The following is a 21,364-nucleotide window of genomic DNA, read 5'->3' on the forward strand; positions in this document are numbered from 1 at the left end:
TGGCTAGAACAAAGAAGGGTTTATTACATCAGAATAAGTCCATGTGCAGGGCAGATGCAAAGTCTGGATAATTCAACAGCTCACTAGCGTTATCAAGGACTCTGGTGATTTCCACCTGCCCGCTGAGCCAACCTTGTGATCCTAAGAGGGTTGCAGCAGTTCCAAGTGCCAGAGTCAGACAAAACAATGTCCAAAGGAGGAACACAGAATTTCCTTCTTTAAGTCTATTAGTGAGGAAAATCTTCTCAGATGCCCCCTAGCAGATCTCTTCTCAGCTGCCATTAGCCAGGACAGGCTCACATATTCATGCCTCATCAGTTACTTATAAGGAGAAAAAGACCATGCATGATTGGCTTAGAACAATCCAATCCACCCTTGGGGAAGAGGGTCCAACATCCCTGGGAACAAGGCTGCACAGAGGAGGGGACACATGAACAAGCAACCAGGAAGGGAGGGACAAAATGGTTGTTGGATAGCAACCAACAGTATTTGTCAAAATCTGACAGGGCTGAAAACATACAGTACATGTCACACTAGCTTCCACTGGCTAAGAGGGTAAAATAGCACTCAGCATGGGGAAGAAAAGTCTAACATAATGGATTGTTTAAAAAAATGTTTCAAATAATAACTATAACTAAGTACACAATACATGCCAGACACTAGTCTATGCACTTTACATATGAAAACATATTTAATCCTCATAATTGTTACCTGTATTTTACAGATAAGGAAAAGGAAACAGAGGGAAGCCAAGTAATTTGCCTAAGATACGTGGTAAGTGATGGCGCTAAGATTTGAACTTACAGAGGCTCTAGACCCATGCTCTCAACTGCTACATTACACTGCACAGGGTGATGTAAAGTGGTACAAATACATTCTAAGATAAAAATCCATCAGATAAACCAAGGGATAGGTGGAGATGCAGAAAGCAACCCAAAAAGCTAGCTGAGATTTACACTGTACATTTTATTAAATACTGGGCTTTATCACAACAATTTACTTCTGATAGAAGTTTCATTAGAAGAAATGTGGATGTATTCAAATTCTTATTTGATACTGCTTTTTGGCTAACCATTCTATTTTTACTGATTCTATACTCAGTCATTATGGGCAGAGAGATTAATCTTTCATAACAGAACAAAGGAATTTCTCAAGTGGTACAACATTCAAAATATATGAGAAATACTCTCAAACTGTGGACATGACCACTACAGAGTAACTTTTTTATGGTATATTTATAATAGCTACAGATGACACTGTTAACTCATGCACATTAAGTCTTTATTTACTACCTACTGAAGGTTTCTACCTTACACATGAAAATTATTCATGTCCTGCGGTTTGACATCTACTCAAAAGTTAAACCATGATGGAAAATGGCTATCAAACTGGCTTTTCAGGGCACCACAGAAAAGCCGTCAGCTGTAATATCCATCCTGAAATCGTGGTGGCAAGTTCCTGGGAGTTGCTTTTTCCTGTGTTTTGAGCAAGTCTATAATAGCTGAGAGTACTGCACAGTCTCTGGATTTAGTGTCCTTCCAGTCTACAGGATGGGGACTTTCAATCTTCTCTTGCAGAAGGATATCTAGTTCCTTTCGTAATTCCTGAAGTTGGAAAAATTATACATGTTCAACAAAGGCAGATGTACTATCAAACAACGTAATAAATAAAAGTGACTTCAGCTGGTACAAGAAATTTAATAAGCTATTATACAAAAAGACTGAAATATCTAATGAGCAACTAACTAAAGTGTGGTTATGAGTAGCCAACTTAAGTAAAAAAATTCAAACTTTTATCACACTGAGCCATTTAGAATGGTTGGTCTGTAACTATCTCAAAAAACAATTCAGAAAAACTGAATCAATTTCTCAGCACAATTTCCTCTGTTGAAATAAAGCAAGAAATATTTAACGTAACATGTATAACACTTGGAAGAACAAAACCACAAGACCACATACTAACTTGTATGCAGAATCAAAGACAATCATGTAAAGTCAGTCACCTTAACAAGATGGGCAATTCTTGCTGGAGACTGAAAGATAATCCATTCATCTACAGCAATAGTTTCCTGATCATTATCCTTCTGAATGGAAATATCACCTCCAAAGAACAAGAGACAGTATGGAGAAACTTCTGTGCAGTCATACAAGTATATCTATAATGAGAATTATGGCAAATGAATACATTAAGGAGTCTGAAAGGATTATTGTCACATTAACTCAATAATATCACTAGTACCAATTTATTAGTGCTTTCCTTCTAAAACAGGTATTATCCTTTTAGTGTAATTACAGAGACTAAATTTGAAGAAATATCATTTAAACAAGCCATTCTTACTTCAGAGAACAAAGGAGTTTTATATTTTTGTTTCAATTCAATCAATAGCACTGTTCTGTAAACAAAATATTGCCTAAGTGATAAAACCAAAACACTAATGTAGCTGAAGTTCTTTTTATTTATATATTAACAGAATTCCCACTTAATATTCTGACCAATACTTGTATATTGACAGGCCAACAAAATTCTCTGAAAAGTGTACTCTTATATACCATAAGATGCCAGTATGTCTTGAAAGCAGGCTCTGAAAGAAAATTATGCAAATCAAATAACCATCCCAATTAATTAAAATACAAAGATACATCATGACAGATCTGCACATTAAAAGTATAGGCTATCTGCTTAAAGAAGGTATAAGTCATGTCATAAAAAAAATTTTTTTAAAGAAAATAAATTTTGTTTATAATTATGAAAACCTATACAATTTAAAAAATACAACAAGACTGTTATTCAGACCCATGGTTATTTTATGTATTCACTTACACTACTTGTTCTCATCTTCAGGTGATAGATAAGCCAGTTGTAATGAAATTCTGTTTGCTCCACATTAACGGATTTGGGATGAATAGCAACTAGTCCATCAGTTTTTGTGTAAACTTTCACCCTTTAAAGAAGTTAAAATGTAGTTTAAAAACAAAACAAAACAAAACTCTGGAGGATTCCAAACTAATCCCAGAATCAAAACAAACTCCACAGATGAGTTCAATTTATTTCTGCAATATAAATTTCCAAATTTTTGTTTTAATAAGACATGGAAAAATAATTGGCTAAATAAGAGTACTCTAAATCATACAACAAATCCTTTTCTTATAGGTATTAATTACTCAACATATTAGAAAGATGACAAAATATTCCCTAATTATGTTAGTATATATACTATACCAGTAAAGTACAAAAAATGAAATACCTGATATAATTCTAAGTGAATCAGACCAAGAGAATAGTCTGTACATTTTACTGTAAATCATGCTACTGATAAACAGCCGTCAATTTACAGAATAACTCTGTGAAATGATCTAAAATTTAAAATGAAGAATTTTGTTTAAAAGGGAGTTAGCTAAAACTGGTTTTTAAGAACCTATTCTAAAATATGTTTTAAATAGTCTCACATTCACTGAACTCCCCCCACCCTTCAAAACAGGAATACTTGGAATAAATGTACACAGCTCTAGTTCAATCTCTCCATTTTTATGGGTCCTTCCTTTGATAGTCACAAAAATTTCACCTCAATTTGTAGGAGTCTTTAATTAATATTATTCAACAGGGAGATGTCTGATAGTTTATATAGTCAGTGGTAATTACAGAATAAAGCTGATAATCCATTAATCCTTCCTCTTTGTTTTTAAGAGTATCTTTTTCATGGTTCTAGGAATCCATAATATGTCTACCAAAATCTGAATCACAGTCATGAGCCATTATTCAGAATAAAATGAGCAACTGCTTTTCCTCACCGCACAGTCAATTTAACCAATGCCATCCTGCAACCCTACATCACCAGAACAGCAGGGTTTGGCAAACTTTTTCTATACAGGACCAGAGAGAAAATATTTTATGCTTTGCAGACCTTCTGTCACAACTACTCAACTCTGCTAGTGCAGGTGGAAAGCAGGCACAAACAACATGTGAACAAACAGGCACAGCTGTGTTCCAACAAAAACTTAAAACTCTTAGCCAGTATGCCAAAATGTGCTGACTAGACCAAAACAAAGCATAAACCCAAAGAGAACTACCTTTCTTTCATAAAGCCTTCCCAGGATGGCAGAGGGATATATAAAATGTTTGTATTTCAAGGAGTCTCTCTGTTAAGCTACCTGTAAGTTTAGGGATAGATATGAAGAAGAATTTGACAAAGTACTGATGTCAAAAAAGTACTCAGATCACTTAAAATGTGGATAATCCAACTACAGTGATTAAAATTCATGTTACCCATAATCTTCCACGTGAGAATAGGGTTTCTCAACATCAGCATTCTTGACATATTGAATTTTCTGTTGTGGGGGACTGTCTTGTGCATTATGGAATGCCTAATAGCATCCCTGACCTCTATGTACTAGATGCTAGTAGTACATACTCCTCCACTTATAACAACCACAGATGTCTGCAGACATTGTCAAATGTCCCAGAGAGGCGAAATCACCCAGGTTGAGAACCACTACACTGCTGCACTCTAGGCTATCTTTGAGGTCTATATTTTTTCATGTTTATAGAACATCCAACTTTTTCATCTAACATCAGTTCAAATATTTTATGTCAATATACAGTGATGTTTTATACGCCTAACAGAAATGCCATATAATATGGTCTTATAAAACCATAATTTCGGGCTTCCCTGGTGGCGCAGCGGTTGAGAGTCCGCCTGCCGATGCAGGGGACACGGGCTCGTGCCCCGGTCCGGGAAGATCCCACATGCCGTGGAGCGGCTGGGCCCGTGAGCCATGGCTGCTAAGCCTGCGCGTCCGGAGCCTGTGCTCCGCAACGGGAGAGGCCACAACAGTGAGAGGCCCGCGTACCGCAAAAAAAAAAAAAAAACCATAATTTCCCCACTGCTACTAGACATCTATGTTGTTTATAATATACCTGTCAAAAAACATTTGGAATTACTTCCTTAGAAAATATTAAATTCAAATATTCACTTATGAATCCATGGGGCCAGTGACTATTTTAATGACTGCTGATACATAATTCTAATCTAAATTGTCTTCCAAAAGGGTGGCACCAATTCACATACCACTAGCCATTTGTGACTTTCAGTTTCTCCTTTTTCCTCACTGGAATGAATTCTTTTACTGGGCAAAAATATGCCTTATTTGTTGTCTCCAATTACAACTAAGGCTGACTCTATTTGTACATACATTTAAAGTTATACTTTATTTCTCAAAATAGTAAAATCACCACAATTTTATTCCAAGAGCTCAAGTAGAAAATTACTTGTTTTAAAAGAGAGGAAAAGGGCTTCCCTGGTGGCGCAGTGGTTGAGAGTCCGCCTGCTGATGCAGGGGACACGGGTTTGTGCCCCGGTCCGGGAAGACCCCACATGCCGCGGAGCAGCTGGGCCCGTAAGCCATGGCCGCTGAGCCTGCGCGTCCAGAGCCTGTGCTCCGCGGTGGGAGGGGCCGCAGCGGTGAGGCCCACATACCGCAAAAAAAAAAAAAAAAAAAAAAAAAAAAAGAGGAAAAAAATCCTGAAACAAAATTTACTCTAAACAAGGTATAGCTGGCTTACTGTTCTCATATTTACATTGATATTATATTTCACTAACATTCTTTGTGAAAAAATGGGTGATGAAGCAGCAGACTCCAGGGATGTGCTATGAGGGAAAGTGATGCCCATGGTAAACAGTTTGCCTTCTCTTCAATGACCAAAAGTAACAAGAATATGGCCCTATTATGAGTAAGAACAAATGTACAATATAAGCCCTGTTGCAGCAGAGGATTTCGAAAGTTTGAGAGAACTACAAATAATTCATAATAATCTTCAATGCTTACATTTTTCTTTTTTTACCCAAATTTAGTCGGATTTTAGCAACTTTGGGATATAAACCAGCACAGATGACAGCTTTAATTATCTTCTCATTATCTATTGGGGGTGGGAAGGTAGAGAAAAAAAAGTAAAATACGGATACAACTGACAACAGCAGCAAGTTATTTACACTGTACTTTCTGCTTTACCTGAATTTATATTAGATTTTGGATCTTTAGGATTTCTACTGCTTACAAATCCAGCTCCAAGAAGATGCTCAGCAAACTGCCCTTTCATGTTATGCAGCATCTAGGGAGCAATGGTAACAAACAGAACTAGAATACCTTTCACACAAATTGATAGGGGTTATAAAGCATGTACTCATAAATAAATTTAGCTTTGAGCTTTCCCTGCTTTATGAAACACTTTTGCAAAAATGTGATGTTTTGGAGCAGGGTTGGTAAACTACAAAATTTATAAAAACCTGTTTTTGTCAATAAAGTTTTACTGGAACAAAACAACACCCATTCATCAACACACTATCTTTGGTTGCTTTTGCATTATAATGGCAGAGGTGAGCAGTTGCAACAGAAACCATATGGATTGTAAGCCAAAAATATTTATTGTCCAATCTTAAGGCTTGCCCGCTGTAGGGAATAACAACTGATGTTTAAGGATTACTTCAGTTTACAAAAAGGCTCATAATTTTCAAAATTGCTCTCTACCCCATATTTTGAAAAAAAAAACAAACAGGAAAGCATAGAGAAAATAACCAACATCCATATATGTATTACTGAAAATTAACTACTGTTACATCCTGGCACAAAAGCTTAAGGCCTGTTTCTTGTGTTTATAAGAAAAATCACTCTTTGGGTAAAAATGATACGTGACTCATTATAAAAAGCATTCAAGTAGTATAGCAAAGTACAAAAGAAGACTACCCTAATCTCAGTACTGTCAGAAGTATCATTAACTAAGTAAATATTGCAGACACTTCCTATGCATTTATACGGACAGAAGAATTAGACAAAAATGCTATCCTAACAACAGGATAACGTAAATATAGAAGCTGTTTTTACAAAAGCATTCAAATTAATTTTAGTTCAATTTAAGGAAGTTAAAAAGAAATGAAACTGAACTAGATGAATCTTACATTCTTATAATCATAAGAGATATTTAATAAAGGATCCTTGTGAGCTTAAAGTAAGAGATTATGAGACATAAAATTGTCACATTTAAGTATATATCCCTTTTATGAATTATGTGACTTTAGTTTCCCCACCTACATTCTCTTATAACTGACTCTCTAGGTCATCTCCTGGTTTCTATCACCATTATTTTATATTGTTCAGGATAATAACCTTTATTCTGTATCCATAATTCCCAATACTGTTTTGCATTTTTCCATATTTAATTTCAGTATCTACCACCAGCTGACTTAGCATGTACTCTCCATTCCTGAATTCTTTCTGATTCACTTCTTAATAGGCAGCATTTCACTGTCAGTAAATATTTCAAGATCAACTCATGGGTGCAGTATTTCAAGTGCTTTCCTGAATGCCTGTCATTTTTCTTTAAACTTGAATTAGTATCTTGACTGGATATAATATTTTCAAAAAACACTTGGTTGGATTCAACCATCTTTTTTCATACTGTACTTCACTTCATTTTTTTCCACTTAAGGGAAATGTTCTTACAATATATCTCTAAATACATATTCAATTACTCTTAAATTTTCTATGTAGAGACACCTATTACCTTTTTTTCCATTGGCTGTAGTATCTTCCAGAGTTATTACCCTTCTTTTCATTCTCTTAATGTTTGGGCACTTTTGATTAAATATTCTAGATTCTGGATTCTTTTACTCCCGTAGATTTGTTAAATCTATGCCACAAAGATGGAATGTACATGTAATGGGGGAAGGTGAGGATATTTCTACTCCCACTGGCTTGAGATCACTTCTCCAGTTCAGTGCAGAGTCTGAAGTCTGATGTGCATCTGCCCTGTTAATTGTTCACTTTCCTCTATTTCACAAATGCCTCCTGTCCAGTGTTTTCTCACTACACTAAGTCAGTTGAAGATAAAAATACCTACCCAAAAGTTAAAGATACTCGCTCTGAGATTTTAAAACAGATTTTAGGAGTATTAGTGAAAATTTTCAGGATGAATCATCAAAATGGTGCAGGAACAGTAATCGAGCCTCTCTGTATTTTCCTGCTAAACTCTGGGCTCATTTTTTTTCTTAGCCATTAGTTTTTTGTTTATTATGCTATACACCTTTTTTGTTTTGTTGCAGTTGATTTAATAAAGATTCCTTTTATGATTCTGTATAATGATTCAACTTCATAAGACAAACTCACACAAAAGTTAAGCAAAAACTTAACTTTTTGCTATAGATTTGACTACACAAAATACATAAGTCCCTAACCTAACATATGAGAAGCACTTCAAAACATTCACCATTACCTGCAGTGTGTTTGAAGACAGAAAATATTCCCAGCAATAGTCTTTTTCATATCTGAAACCACGTTGTCTAGCTTCTTCCCAGCCCTATGAAGAAAAGTATTGATATTGTTCCCCAAAGCAAAGACTGCTTACCAGTTTGTCTTTATTTTGGTAATAATTTTACTTTCTACTGATATTTCATTTTCTTGTAAAAAATTCAAAGAATTTCCAAATTAACAAACTAAAAAAACATAAACTCCCCATGATCCTAGTTGTTAAGAGATAACCAAAACTGAATTTGCAGACCTTTCTTTACACAAAAAAGAGCAAGTTATATAGTAACATACTGTGCATTTTACATAAAATAGCATCATTCTGTACATGATTGTATTAGTCAAAATGAGCACTCTGTTGAACAAATTTCAATGCTATTATATATTTTCAACTTCAAACATATATTGTTTTACTTTGCTTTAAGCTAGAGAAGGAGGGAAGATGGGAAAAAAGAAAATACTGAATGAGCTTAAAAGGAAAAAAATATAAACTTTCCCATAATAGGTAGTACAAAACTGAGACTAGAACTACAGTAAAAAGATGCTGTCTCTATACACCAAATTACATTTAAATGTTGCAAAGATGGATGATAAATGTTTATCCTCAGATAAGCTTGTCTATAAGAGAAAAAGTCTCTTTATCCTGAGTAGTGTACATGACTATCATGCTCTATCAAAAATGTTAAATCTGAATACATGCATAGTTTAATGAACAAAAAGGGACCTTCTGTCATAAATGTCAGTAAGACAAAGATACAAAAGAATAGCAGCAAATAAAATTTTAAAATAAATTGTTCACTTGTTCTATTGTTATCAAAACACAAAAATAGACTTTTTTCCAAAAGGGTAAATGTAATGAGTTATCACAAAATTGAAAAATGATGTACAATTTTTTTCCAAATGTTCACCTAATTTTAGGCATTCTCACTTAGCAGTTTATTCCTGATAACTATAATACAGATTTTAAACATTTAAATATATTCCTTTTACCTCAAATGCATTCACAACTGTCAGGTGATCACTTTTAGTATCCTTTGCCAATTCCTTTCTTCTTGCATCTGCGACCTTTTCTTTTCCCTTAAAACAGATGAAGGCAACTTAAATTGCTCTGATGGTATATAACAGAGAATGGCATTCTAATAAAAAGCCAATGAAAAATCTATCTAAGAAAACAACTACCCTGTGTATCTAAAAATACCTGGGCTTTTACTTGTATCTTTCTTACCAGTGGAATCACAAAGGGATCTCTGAAGCTAAGACTAGCAGCAATGGTGAGCACCGGGTCGAGGCAACAGAACAGAGCTCCAAAAAGAATCATTTTTCCAATGTGTGGCTCAACTGGTAATCGTGCTAAGTGGACTCCAAGAGGTGTCAATTCTTCTTGTTTATCCAAAGCGTTCTGTAAAGTAAGAGTTTTATGTTTAAAACACATTGTAAGCACCACATTTTAGTTTGCTTAAGAAAAAATAATAGGCCACTCTTAAGTCCAAATGCCCTAATATTGTTCAGCTTTAGTTCTCTTCATCAAAACATAAGTTTGCAACATAAGTTTTGAGGTCAGCAAAGGTTAGAAACTTACTTAAACAGAAACAACTTGGCTTTACTATAAATGGTGGAAGAGAAATAACACACCAGTAAGTCTTCAAATAAAATCACCCAGTAAAGTACAAGAGTTGTAGAAGAAATAAAACAAAAAACGAGACACTATTACATATTTGGAATATAGAATGCATAGCCCCTAGATTCTAGTACTTTAGGAGACATGGGACAGGAGAGCAAGAGATAAAATATTTATCTAGAACCCCCCACAACGGGGTGACTTCTGCTCTGATTACCTAGGTAATTTGATCCAATCACCCTACTGAGCACAGATGGAAAAGCTGCTTGCAGACTGAGGAGTTACAAAAGAATTACAAAAATCATAAGTCCAGGATTAGGGGAGGTACAGAAGTCCAAGGAAGTGAACCCAACATTGGGGCATCTTTTCCCAGAAGAAGCAACATAAATCCTCTCTGGAAGAAATTACCATCACCCCAAGCTCCAAGTTTTTATCTACAAAGACCTCTGTAAATACAATGTCTAGTACACATTCAAAATAACAAGATTTGAACAACAACAAAAATAATAAAAAATATAACTCAATTGCCCCCCCCTCACTGGCAACCAACCACTAGTTTGTTGTAAGGGTGGGAGAGTGGGAGGTACAAACTATTGGGTGTAGAACAGACTACGAGGATGTATTGTACAACATGGGGAATATAGCCAATATTTTGTAATAACTGTAAATGGAGTGTAACCTTTAAGAACTGTATAAAAATGTAAAAATTTAAATTAAAAAACAGAACAAAAATAACTCAAATGTCTCATTAGACAAAGATCTCTACTAAACATTTATGGAGGAAATAACCTCAATCTTATAAAAACTCTTTCACAGAATAGGAAAAAAACAAAACAAAACCTCTCCACTTGTTTTCTGAACCTAGCATAATCTTGGTACCAACTTGACAAGGGACATCTGGAGAAAGGGAAACTAAATAATCTTACGCATGAGAAACTCAAAATAAAATAATGGCATACTGAATCTCAGCAAGATAGGTTTGTTTCTGGAATGAAAGTTGGTTTAACAATTGAAAAATCAATGTAATTCAATATATTACAAATTTAACATAAAAAAACAGCATAATTGTATAATCTCATTAGAGGCAGAAAAGGTATTTGATAAAATCCATTATCCATGCATGATAAAAATCTCTTAGTAAATTAAGAATAGAAACTTCCTTAATTTGATAGTTTCCATCAAAAATCTTCAAAAAACATGCTCAACGAATTTTTGACAGGTTTTCCTTTGAGAATAAGAACATAAGAGTGCACACTATCATAACACTTCTGCTCAACATTGTACTAAGGATCCTGGATGACAGCTGGAAAGGAATAAATAAAATTGCAATTATTTATAGATGTGACTGTGTACTCAAAAATCTACATATAGTTATCAGAGTAAGTGGGTTTCATAGCATTGATGAATGCAAGGTCAACATTCAAAACCAATTTGATTTCTGTATATCAGACTCACGAGAAAATGAAAAATTTTGAAGTTTGAATATAATCCAGAAATACTACAAACCAGATATAAATCTTTTAAAAAGTTCTATAATACACAGAAAACGCTGAAACACCAAGAGATTAAATAACTAAATCAATGGGACAGATCATGTTCTTGTTTGGTAAGACTCAATATTATAATTAAGGCAGTGTGACAGCAGCTCAAGATAGAAATATACACCAATAGAATAAAGGAGAGCCCACAAACAGACAAATCCATAGACACCTGATCTATGACTATGGCTGGAGAACAAAGAAGAAAAGGATGAACTTTTCTATAAATGGTTTCGGTCAACTGCTCTACGTATCTAAAAACTTTGATTATTACCTCACCTACACACACACACACACACACACAAATCCATTGCAGACGGATTATATAGCTAAGTGTGAAAAAGAAAACAAAGTTAAAACAATATATCGTCATGACTCCAGGGTAGAGAAAAACTTACTAAAGGACAAAAAGCAGTAACAATAAAGAAAAAGACTGATACATTTGACCACATTAAAATTAGGAATTTCAGTTTATCAAACCACTATTAAAAAGTGAAAAGGTAAAAATACAGACATGTGCAATACACAGCTGACAAAAGGCTCAGATCAAGAGTACACAAAAAGTATATAATGACCTCCTACAATGTAACAGAAAAACAGGCATCAATAATTTATAAATGAGACTATCCAAATGGGCAATAAGCATAAAAAGCTACCTACAAATTCAACAGCAGTCATGGTAATGCAAACTAAAGCCACAAAACTACTACATGCCTATCAACATGCTTAGAATAAAAGACTACAGGTTGGTGATGCTATAGAGCTGAGAATGTTCACCTACCACTGACACTGGTAGGAGTGTAAGTAGTTTGACAACTTTGGGAAATGGTGGGCATTACCTACCAAAGTAAATCATACACATACGTTATGACTCAGTGAATTCACTCAAGTGTACACCCATGAGAAATACTTAAACACGTGCACCAAGAAACAATAAATATAGAAGAACAGTCATACCAGCACTATATGTAACTGCCTCAAATTGGAAATAACAAAAATGCCTTTCAGTAGTCATATAATAAAATATGGTAAAGAAATGAATGAACTATAGCTGAAAGCAATAATGCACATGAATCTCACAATGTTTCAGTGAAAGAATCCAGAACCCCATTCCACCTTGCAAAAAAAAAAACACACCACATCCTGTGTGAGTTCATGTAAAGTTCGCAAAAGGCCAAGTTAAACTGAGCTCTTTAAAGATGTATACTGGTATGGTAAAACCATCAAGAAAAACAAGCAAGAGATTACCATTAAAGTCATGATAGAGGTTATTTTTGAGCCTGAGAGTAGAATAATTGGGCGAGGGTAGGAAGTTGGTTTTTAGGATACTGGAAATGTTCTTGACATGAATAAAAATAAGAGTGCTCTCTTTGTGATAAACCATTAAGCTGGACATTTTTGTTTTACTCTTTTACCCTGGATGGGCATGCCGTATTGCACAATAAGAAGTTTTTTTCAAAATGTAGGCTTCAGACCCTACTGTTGGCAAGGATTTTCCAAGCCTTTTCACAATTTCGTTGCCTACAAATGGCTAAGTAAAGACTGGTTCTTAAATTCAGTTGGGAGAGGAAGTCATCCCACTCTGGCTTCAGACTCCAGCCGCCCTCTGGTTGTCTGTCTCTACCACAAATAATACGTTGATTCTCTGATCACCCCGTAGCCCTCTACTGCTGTTCTATTCGATAAAAGTCTGGAGGGGAAGAGAGGTCAGGAGTAAAACCGCACTGCTCCCTAAAATACCAGTAACCTCACTAAATCTAATCCAAATTCCAACAAAGATGGTCAGATAAGTTACAATGCTTTTCATTTAAACAACTTAATACTCACATTAAGAACTTATTTTTACATGGACCAAATTCTCAAATTTATCTACATGGATGGGCACAAATAAAATTGAAATACGTAAAATACATCTTCAGCATCCTCTAGCCCAGTACTAACCAACAGAACTTGCAGCATTGACAGAAATGTCTATTTCTGCACTGATTATGTGGTAGCCACTAGCCATATGTGCCTACTGAACATCTAAAATGTGCAAGTGTGACCAAGATATTGAATTTGTAATTTAATTCAAAATTTAAATTTAAACAGTCACCTGTGGCTAGTGGCTACTGTGTTGGAACGCACAGCTCTATTCTTTCTCTCCACTTTGGGTATTAACTCACCCACTAATTCTCTCCAGTCCTGTGCCGCTTCTCAACATGGTCTCATGAAGGGATGGCTACCAACTAAGTGGTCACTTGACTAAGACATTGAAACTAGTTCCTCAAAACACTGACTTCAAAAAAGAATCTAAGGAAAAAAGCTGTAAGAATAAAATGATAGGTAGGGGGATAGGATATTTTGGAGAAAAGCCACCTGCTAGTATTCCTTCAAAAATAGAAGAGCTGCCTTTATAAAATGTTCATACTGTTATTAAGTTACCTGGATTTGACAAAAGCTCTAAAAACATTATGGTAATCAGAGTAGAATAAAGCAACCAAATTCATTTCTGGAATACAAATGAAGAGGACCAGTAATTGAAAGATTTCAAAATTTTATGTAATTTGAAATCAGGCCTATAATGAAAAAACTTGTGTGGAAAGAGCCCAGTATAAGAAAACTCACAAAGGTATCATTTTATAACTTTCTAATTTATATTTCATATTCCAAGCTGAATAGCCAAAAAGTGAATCAATCTGGCACTGCACATTCATTGGCCTACCTTGCCATAATGAAAGTAAATTTTATAATTAGCTGGCTTGCTTACTTTAACACTCTAAGTTAGAATTTTTTTAAAAATCAAACTTACCAGTTCCATCAGGTGTTTTATGGAAAGTAACACTGCTTCATTCGATGGTGGATCCATTAGCCTACTCAGAAAGTAAGCAATTCCACCTAGCCTTAAAATCTGGGGAGAGACAAATATAATTAAACATATACCATATATTGACATAACAGTTTAATCCTGCCTGTGTCACTGACTCAAAGTAAAGCATCAAACCTATACACGATTTTCAAGTTAGTTATTTTACCAGAATAAGTAAAAATTATATTTGTGATTCTATAAAAACATGTTTAAAGGCCAACATACTACTTTCTAACACCCACCAACTCTATTAATGAGAAAAGTAGCTGGTTAAAATCTCAACAAACAAGTTGATTACCAATTACCTACAAAATAAGGCAGCTAATTTTATCAAAATACATTAAGATGCTGAAAAAATGGTAAGCAGTCTATAATGAGGGATCTTAAGACACAACAACAGTAGCTAACAATTACTGGACACTTACTATGTGCCAGGCACTGTTCTAAGAATTTTATATGAAGTTAATTTAAATAACTTGCCCAATATAACAGAACCAACTTGCCACAGGATGATTTGGGATTCAAACCCAGGTAGTCTGGCTCCAGAGCAGTATATAATTTAAAACTGTTTAGTCAATATCTGATCAAAACTTTAAAAAATATAATTTACAGTTGACCTTTTTTGAACTGCATGGGTCCACTTACACACAGATTTTTTTTCAATAAATATAGTACTTGCATTTTTATTTTACAGATTTTTAAATTAACTAAGCGTGGGGAAAGGTTTGTGTTCAATCAGAGGTCACAATATGTAGAATCAAAAGAACTAGGGTTTAAGTCCTGATTCTACCCAAACTGTTTCAACTAACCACCCTTGGGTGAGTCATTTATCAATTCCTTTGTTTTTGAGGCAGAAAAGGCGGCCAAGTGGATTTTCGGCAACCCTAATCCCCACGCTCTTCAAGGATCAACCGTACTGACACAAAGAGAAAAACAAATGCATGGTAAAAATTCTTTCTGGCAGATTAGTATACTACTTTCCTCTATAAAAGATGCTGAAAACTAGAACCCTATTTACTTTCTTAACTCTCCCAGCTAATTTACCTTTATTTGTAAACAAAGTTCTTCCAAAGGCGTTCTCAAAATTTCTGGCAGTTGATAGTCATCTAGAAGGCTTGCTCTAAGACCATTATACAGATGATAGCAATGACCAGGTTGAACTCTTAAAAAAAAAAAGGGGCGGGGGGTGTATTATCAGTGACTTTTTAGAACTCTAGAGAAAAGACTAGGCAGGGGAAGTAGTCAATATTTCTTTCAAGCCACACCATAACTAATTTACTTATTATTTCATTTTTATTAATCACATATTCCTTCTCCCCACCTGTTTTGAATAAGCTTAAATCCATTAACCCTAAGTCCTAGTTCTAAAAGATACAGGATTGCCTCCCCCTACCAATAATTTGGTTCCCTGTTTCTATCTTACAGATTCCAGACTTCTATTCACAATAACAGCAGTATACGTAGGTTAATCTCTTTGGGCCTTGTGAGCAATGTATTATGTTAACCTGTCTATATTATTTTAAAAGCTTTTAGGTATGTGCTATTTATTGAGTTCTCAGAGGCATGTTGGAAACGGTTATTTAATGATACTATTCTTTGTACAATGTTAAGGACAGATATGAAGAGGTTAATGAATTCATTCATCTTCAAGCAGAATAAAATATTTCTGTAGGCGCTTGCTGTTAAAGGAGGGGGAGGCCCTCTCCTATAGGAATAAATTAATTCTAAAAATCTTAGCTATTTCTGTCATGAGTCTACAAAGACCCATTATCTAGTATATTACATGTCTGCAGAAACTAAAAGTAAGAGGGTCTCCACTGAGGACCACGTAGTTAATATAGTTTGCTCTGGCCTTCAACATAATTATCAATCTAATTAGCTTTGCTAAAGGAATTTATATCTAGAGAGCCCACAAGGGACTATTTTCCATTTGAATTAAACACTGTGCGTGTATATATACGTATAACCGAAATCAGTTTGCTGTACACCAGAAAATAACACACCACTGTAAACCAACTATACTTCAATTAGGAAAAAATCCCACTGTAATTCCACAGTTAACCTTCACCAGGATAATGGTGATGAAGAATTAGATAAAATGTAATACTTCATTTACTCTATTTCCATAATTGTTCTCATGGATCAAATCTAAGGCCTAGTGTGCCTAGTGTGTTTACTATTCATTTATGAAAGTGTGCCAAAACCCATTCACCACAGTGAATACTTTTTGAATCAGTATCCAGTAATGACAGGTCTGCATGGGAAAACTCTAATCCTGCTAGGTCCCCAATCAAGGTATGCCCCGGTTAACTGATTAGAAGGTACACTTCGTGAATTAAGCCGTGACTATGCTCAACAGCACCAAATGCATAATCTAATAAACTACCTGGAAGTCAAGTTATACTGGGATAATCAGCAAAGATCATAGCAAGTGAGTCAGAGCTTTAAAGATATAGTACAAACTTAAAGGACTGATAAAATGGTCTGTAAAATTTTCTTTCAACTCTCCTTTCCTTACTTAAGGCAGTATTTGAAGATTAATAGGAATCTTTTTATTCTACGTGTAAGAGGCAAAATAAAAACTCTCTTCTAAAACTCCAGACATGACTCTACTACTCATATGAGTAAGAGTGTAAAAATACTGTGAAGTATGCATTACAACAAATAAGTGCAATTATTTGTGTTAAAGGCAAAGCTTTTCTCCTACCATTAAAACAGAGATATTTCTATTTCTTCTGTTATCACCACATCAGTGGGGAAAAGGTATTTTCCCTGTGCTTTCATTGGTAACTGATAGTGAAAACCCAGCACAGCTGTGAAGTATACTCATGAGTAGCCCAGACTGTGGAGCCAGACTGCCTGGCTTCAAATCCTGGCTCTGCTACTTACAAAACTGTGTGACTTTGGATAGATGACTTAATTTCTTTGTACCTTAATTTCTTTACCCTTAAAATAGAGATAATAACCCATACTTCATAGCACTGTGGTAAGGATTAAGCAAGTTAATGTATATAAAGTATCTATGAGATGATCTGACATTCAAATATTAATAGCTATCATTATTAGTAATATATGCTTTTTAAAAAGAAACACAATTATAATATAGCTAATAACAAAGAATATTAATTTTAATTAAGCAGACTGAGGAATGAGAGGTAGAAATATCATAAAATAGAAAACTTGGTAGGATAGTTTTTCCAAAGCAACTATGATTAAAACAACTTTCCCATTTAAAAACGTGCTGCAGTTAGTTTTAAAAAATATGAAAGGTAACTGTCCTAAATAAATATTTTTAAATGCCACCAACACATTTTGCTACACAAAATTTTTTTGTTTTTAAGGCTTCATTCAAAGGTCCCATCTTACCTTCCAGCTCGACCTTTCCTTTGTTTAGCATTAGCTTTACTAACCCACTCAGCAGACATTGTACTGATGTTGTTCTGTGTGTCAAAGTGTGTCTCCTTTATTTTTCCTCCATCTATTACATAAACTACATCATCTATGGTAATGCTGTTTAGAAAATAAATATATAAAAAATGTTAAAAACACATGAAAAATACATGAACCGATAACAGGCCTACAAACAGGGATTTTAAAGCATTTTTTATTAAATCAATTTGATTTTTAGCAGTTCTGGATTTTCACCACTCCTCCCAGTTACCAACATAAGGGGAATCAAGCACCAAATACAGGCAGCATCAGCAGCTTCAGTGGCAGCTCATAGGGCCAATCTTACAGATCATGTGCTAAATTCTTATTTGCCTACAGCCAAACTTCACAACTTGCCTGAGGACTTTTGTACCTAGCTTTATAAGCCCTCCAGTTCCATGATTTAATATCAGTTTCCACAGAACAATCTGTTCCAGCAACCATACTGGTATAATAGTACCTCCAAGGGAATACAATATATTTTAAATGCTGTATATAACTAATTACCAAACTACCAAACAATTCTACTCCCAACCAGAAAAACTGACCTCAGTCCCCATGCTTCTTTAGGAAAGCATTAAAACAACCACTTAATAGGCTATTTCTAAAGAGGCTAGAACATTAGTATACGCTGAAAAAAACCCCACGAAACCTATGTTCACTACCATAACTAAATTAAAATAGCTTTACTTTTAAGAAATTACAAAGTATTTTGTAGAAGAAAAAGATTAAAGTATGTTAATAATTTATGGGGCTCAAAACTAATGTAATCATCAGTAGTTGGTAATTAAAACAATTTTTACCTAGTCTCTGCAATGTTGGTAGCAATTACTATTTTCCGAACACCAGGAGGGGTTCTTTTAAATACCTGTAAGAATAAATACATCAAAATCCCAAAAGTAAACTAATTTCTGATACATCATTCTTGCAAATAGAGGAATTACTTCAGGTACTGTTCATTTTTAGCAATTCTGTGTTCACTGACATATGCATCTAATATTTATAGATATATTTATACAGTATACATCATCTTCAATACCAGAGAATTCTTTTGGTAAACCAAACTGAATCTCCCACAGATGTCAGAACCTTACCACAAACAGGATTTCAAATGAAATGTGATAATTTAAATATAGAGATAATTTGAATTTATAGATATTTAAGTAGTATATAAATTACTAATATTTAAATATGATAATTTAAAATTTGTTTTTTAACAAATGCTGGAGAGTATAAACGTCTTATTGTACAAACTTTTAAGGAAGAGGGACAGAAGTTTAAAGATAAGAATTACGAATTACCCAAAAGTATAAAGGTAAGATCACCAACCAACCAGGCAGATGCCCAATCATCAGAATGAATGTCAGCTGGCTGTGCCACCGTATACTAGCTTTTTGACTGGATTTTTAAAAAAAATCCCCTTCACATAGCGAATCCTACAATGTCATGATGGCAAGTACCACCTTGGGTGAAAAGCAAAAAAATGCATAAACTTATCCCCTCGTTTATAAAAATGATAATCAATAAAGAAAATGTTGTTTGCCAGTCTAGTCACATATTCTCTAAGAAAGGAATAAATAATTTATGGTGAGGGTGTCAGAGATGGCAGTACCTCCACACTGGATACAATTTTGTCCAATCTTTGGAATCAAAAGTTCTCTTTCTTTCCTCTTCTCTTCCCTCAGGTATGCACTCTGTATCTAATCCAGCTGGCTGAGCCTTACTCAGGACTAAGGTACCAGCAGAAAGGATATTAAAAAGCTCTCAATAAAAAATGTCATGATATTTTCTTACAAAGAGTGGAAAAATGGATCCATCTCATTCTACCAGGAACTGCAAACAATAGAAAATCACCTTGCCTTTGAGAAAGCAGTGTTCATTCTAACTAGAGAAATCCCTGCATCTGACACAGCCAAAACATCCAAAACCATAATAATACATTATTGAAATCTCATGCCTGCAAATGTACTAATTCTGTTAAATCAAAATTTCAAATATCAAGCTGTACATGTCAATTATTAATTTCTAGGTTGAGCTATTTTTATTGGTATTCACATACCTTTTTCTTTTATTCAGGAAACCCAAACAAGTTCTTGGTAAAACCAATCTTTAAACGTTTCCCTAATGCCGACAAAACTAATTTGATTTGTGGATTAGCCTCTCTTATTCAACTTTTTGTGCAATCATTCCCTGAAGACTTATTTGCAAAGGTTCTCAAAGAAGTATTTTTTTATATGGATTACTATTTGAAAATGTGCATTAAAAAATAAAAGAAAATAAAACCTACAATAAGCAGTCCTTAAAGCCTGCTGCAGTTTGAAAGATAAATTTAACAACATACCTGTGTCTGGTTAACTGTAGGCATCAGTGAATGTAAGGGTATAATAAGAAACCTGTCTGAAAATTAAAAAGAAAATTAAACTTTAAGACAAATACTTGCAGAAAAGCTCCATCAAAAAAATATGGAACAGGGACTTCCCTGGTGGCGCAGTGGTTAAGAATCCGCCTGCCAATGCAGGGGACATGGGTTTGAGCCCTGGTCCGGGAAGATCCCACATGCCGTGGAGCAACTAAGCCCGTGCACCACAACTACTGAGCCTGCGCTCTAGAGCCTGTGAGCCACAACTACTGAAGCCTTCGCACCTAGAGCCTGTGCTCTGCAACAAGAGAAGCCACCGCAACGAGAAGCCTGCATACCGCAACTAGAGAAAGCCCACGCGCAACACGAAGACCCAACGCAGCGAATAAATAAATTTATTAAAATATATATATATGGAACAATGAATTCAGATGCTAAGCCACCTGATAATCAGACCAACTTGATTCTTTTTATGTTGTTAATATTTTTTTAATTCTAAATTCCTAAAGAATGCTTAAAAAAGTTAGAAGCTCTCTTTTCAAATTATACTAAAATATCATTAACTCCATTCCCACCACTAACTGAAGACCAAAGGTTTTGCTTAATATGGATGAATATGTCTGTAGACTTTGGGTAATCCTACTTTAATCATACAAAGAATATTTAAATTTTTAAAGCCAATTACTTACTAAATTTCCATGTCCTACTTAAAAATAATTGAATAGCACTGGTTAAATGTAATACATTCCAAAAGTGACCCATATTAAAAAAAAATTGTTAGGAATATAAGAAGTTTTAACTTTCAAAATGAAGTTGCTCAAGCCCATTCATGATTATTAGCCAATAAACAGAAAGTTTGATGTAATACGGTAATGGGAAGGAGAGAATGTTAAGGAAGCAAGGGTAAATTTCAGTTAGATATAGTTACCAAAGTGCAACCTGACTTACATCTCTAGCAAGAGTGCTCAAATGACCCCTAGATAGCTGTATTTCCCCCAGATAAAGAACTGTTGTTATTCAAAGGAGACATGGTGCTCCCCCATAGACTCTCTATGACCCCTCTGAACTTAAAAAGCAGTAAAATGCTGTCAAACAATTGTTATTGCTAAAAAAGAATGCTCTTAATTACTTGTCTCTGTGACACAATATGAAATACATCAACTCTAAATACTTAACTCGAATTGAACCAAGCCTTCAGATATAACTTCCAGTTTGCAAGGGAACAGAGGTAAGAGAGGATCAAATGAAATGATACCGTAAAGATTCAGACAGTTCCAG

General features: G+C 34.7%; 1 protein-coding gene across 1 annotated transcript in view; it reads right to left on the minus strand.

Moving 5' to 3' along the window:
- DHX36 (DEAH-box helicase 36) overlaps positions 1–21,364 on the minus strand; it is a 47,665-nt gene continuing 26,301 nt past the window's right edge. Inside the window, exons 13-25 of the mRNA XM_024769065.1 lie at positions 20,069–20,124; positions 18,531–18,595; positions 17,665–17,808; positions 15,343–15,460; positions 14,242–14,340; positions 9,520–9,693; positions 9,285–9,371; positions 8,263–8,346; positions 6,006–6,105; positions 5,823–5,913; positions 2,821–2,941; positions 2,003–2,155; positions 1–1,604 (exon numbers count right to left, since the gene is read on the minus strand). Of these exons, the coding sequence (XP_024624833.1) occupies positions 1,419–1,604; positions 2,003–2,155; positions 2,821–2,941; positions 5,823–5,913; positions 6,006–6,105; positions 8,263–8,346; positions 9,285–9,371; positions 9,520–9,693; positions 14,242–14,340; positions 15,343–15,460; positions 17,665–17,808; positions 18,531–18,595; positions 20,069–20,124 (1,478 nt within the window). The 3' untranslated portion in view covers positions 1–1,418. The remainder of the gene's footprint in view (positions 1,605–2,002; positions 2,156–2,820; positions 2,942–5,822; positions 5,914–6,005; positions 6,106–8,262; positions 8,347–9,284; positions 9,372–9,519; positions 9,694–14,241; positions 14,341–15,342; positions 15,461–17,664; positions 17,809–18,530; positions 18,596–20,068; positions 20,125–21,364) is intronic.

Source organism: Neophocaena asiaeorientalis, unplaced genomic scaffold (genome assembly GCF_003031525.2).
Source record: "Neophocaena asiaeorientalis asiaeorientalis breed wild unplaced genomic scaffold, Neophocaena_asiaeorientalis_V1.1 scaffold118, whole genome shotgun sequence".
NCBI lineage: Eukaryota > Metazoa > Chordata > Mammalia > Artiodactyla > Phocoenidae > Neophocaena > Neophocaena asiaeorientalis.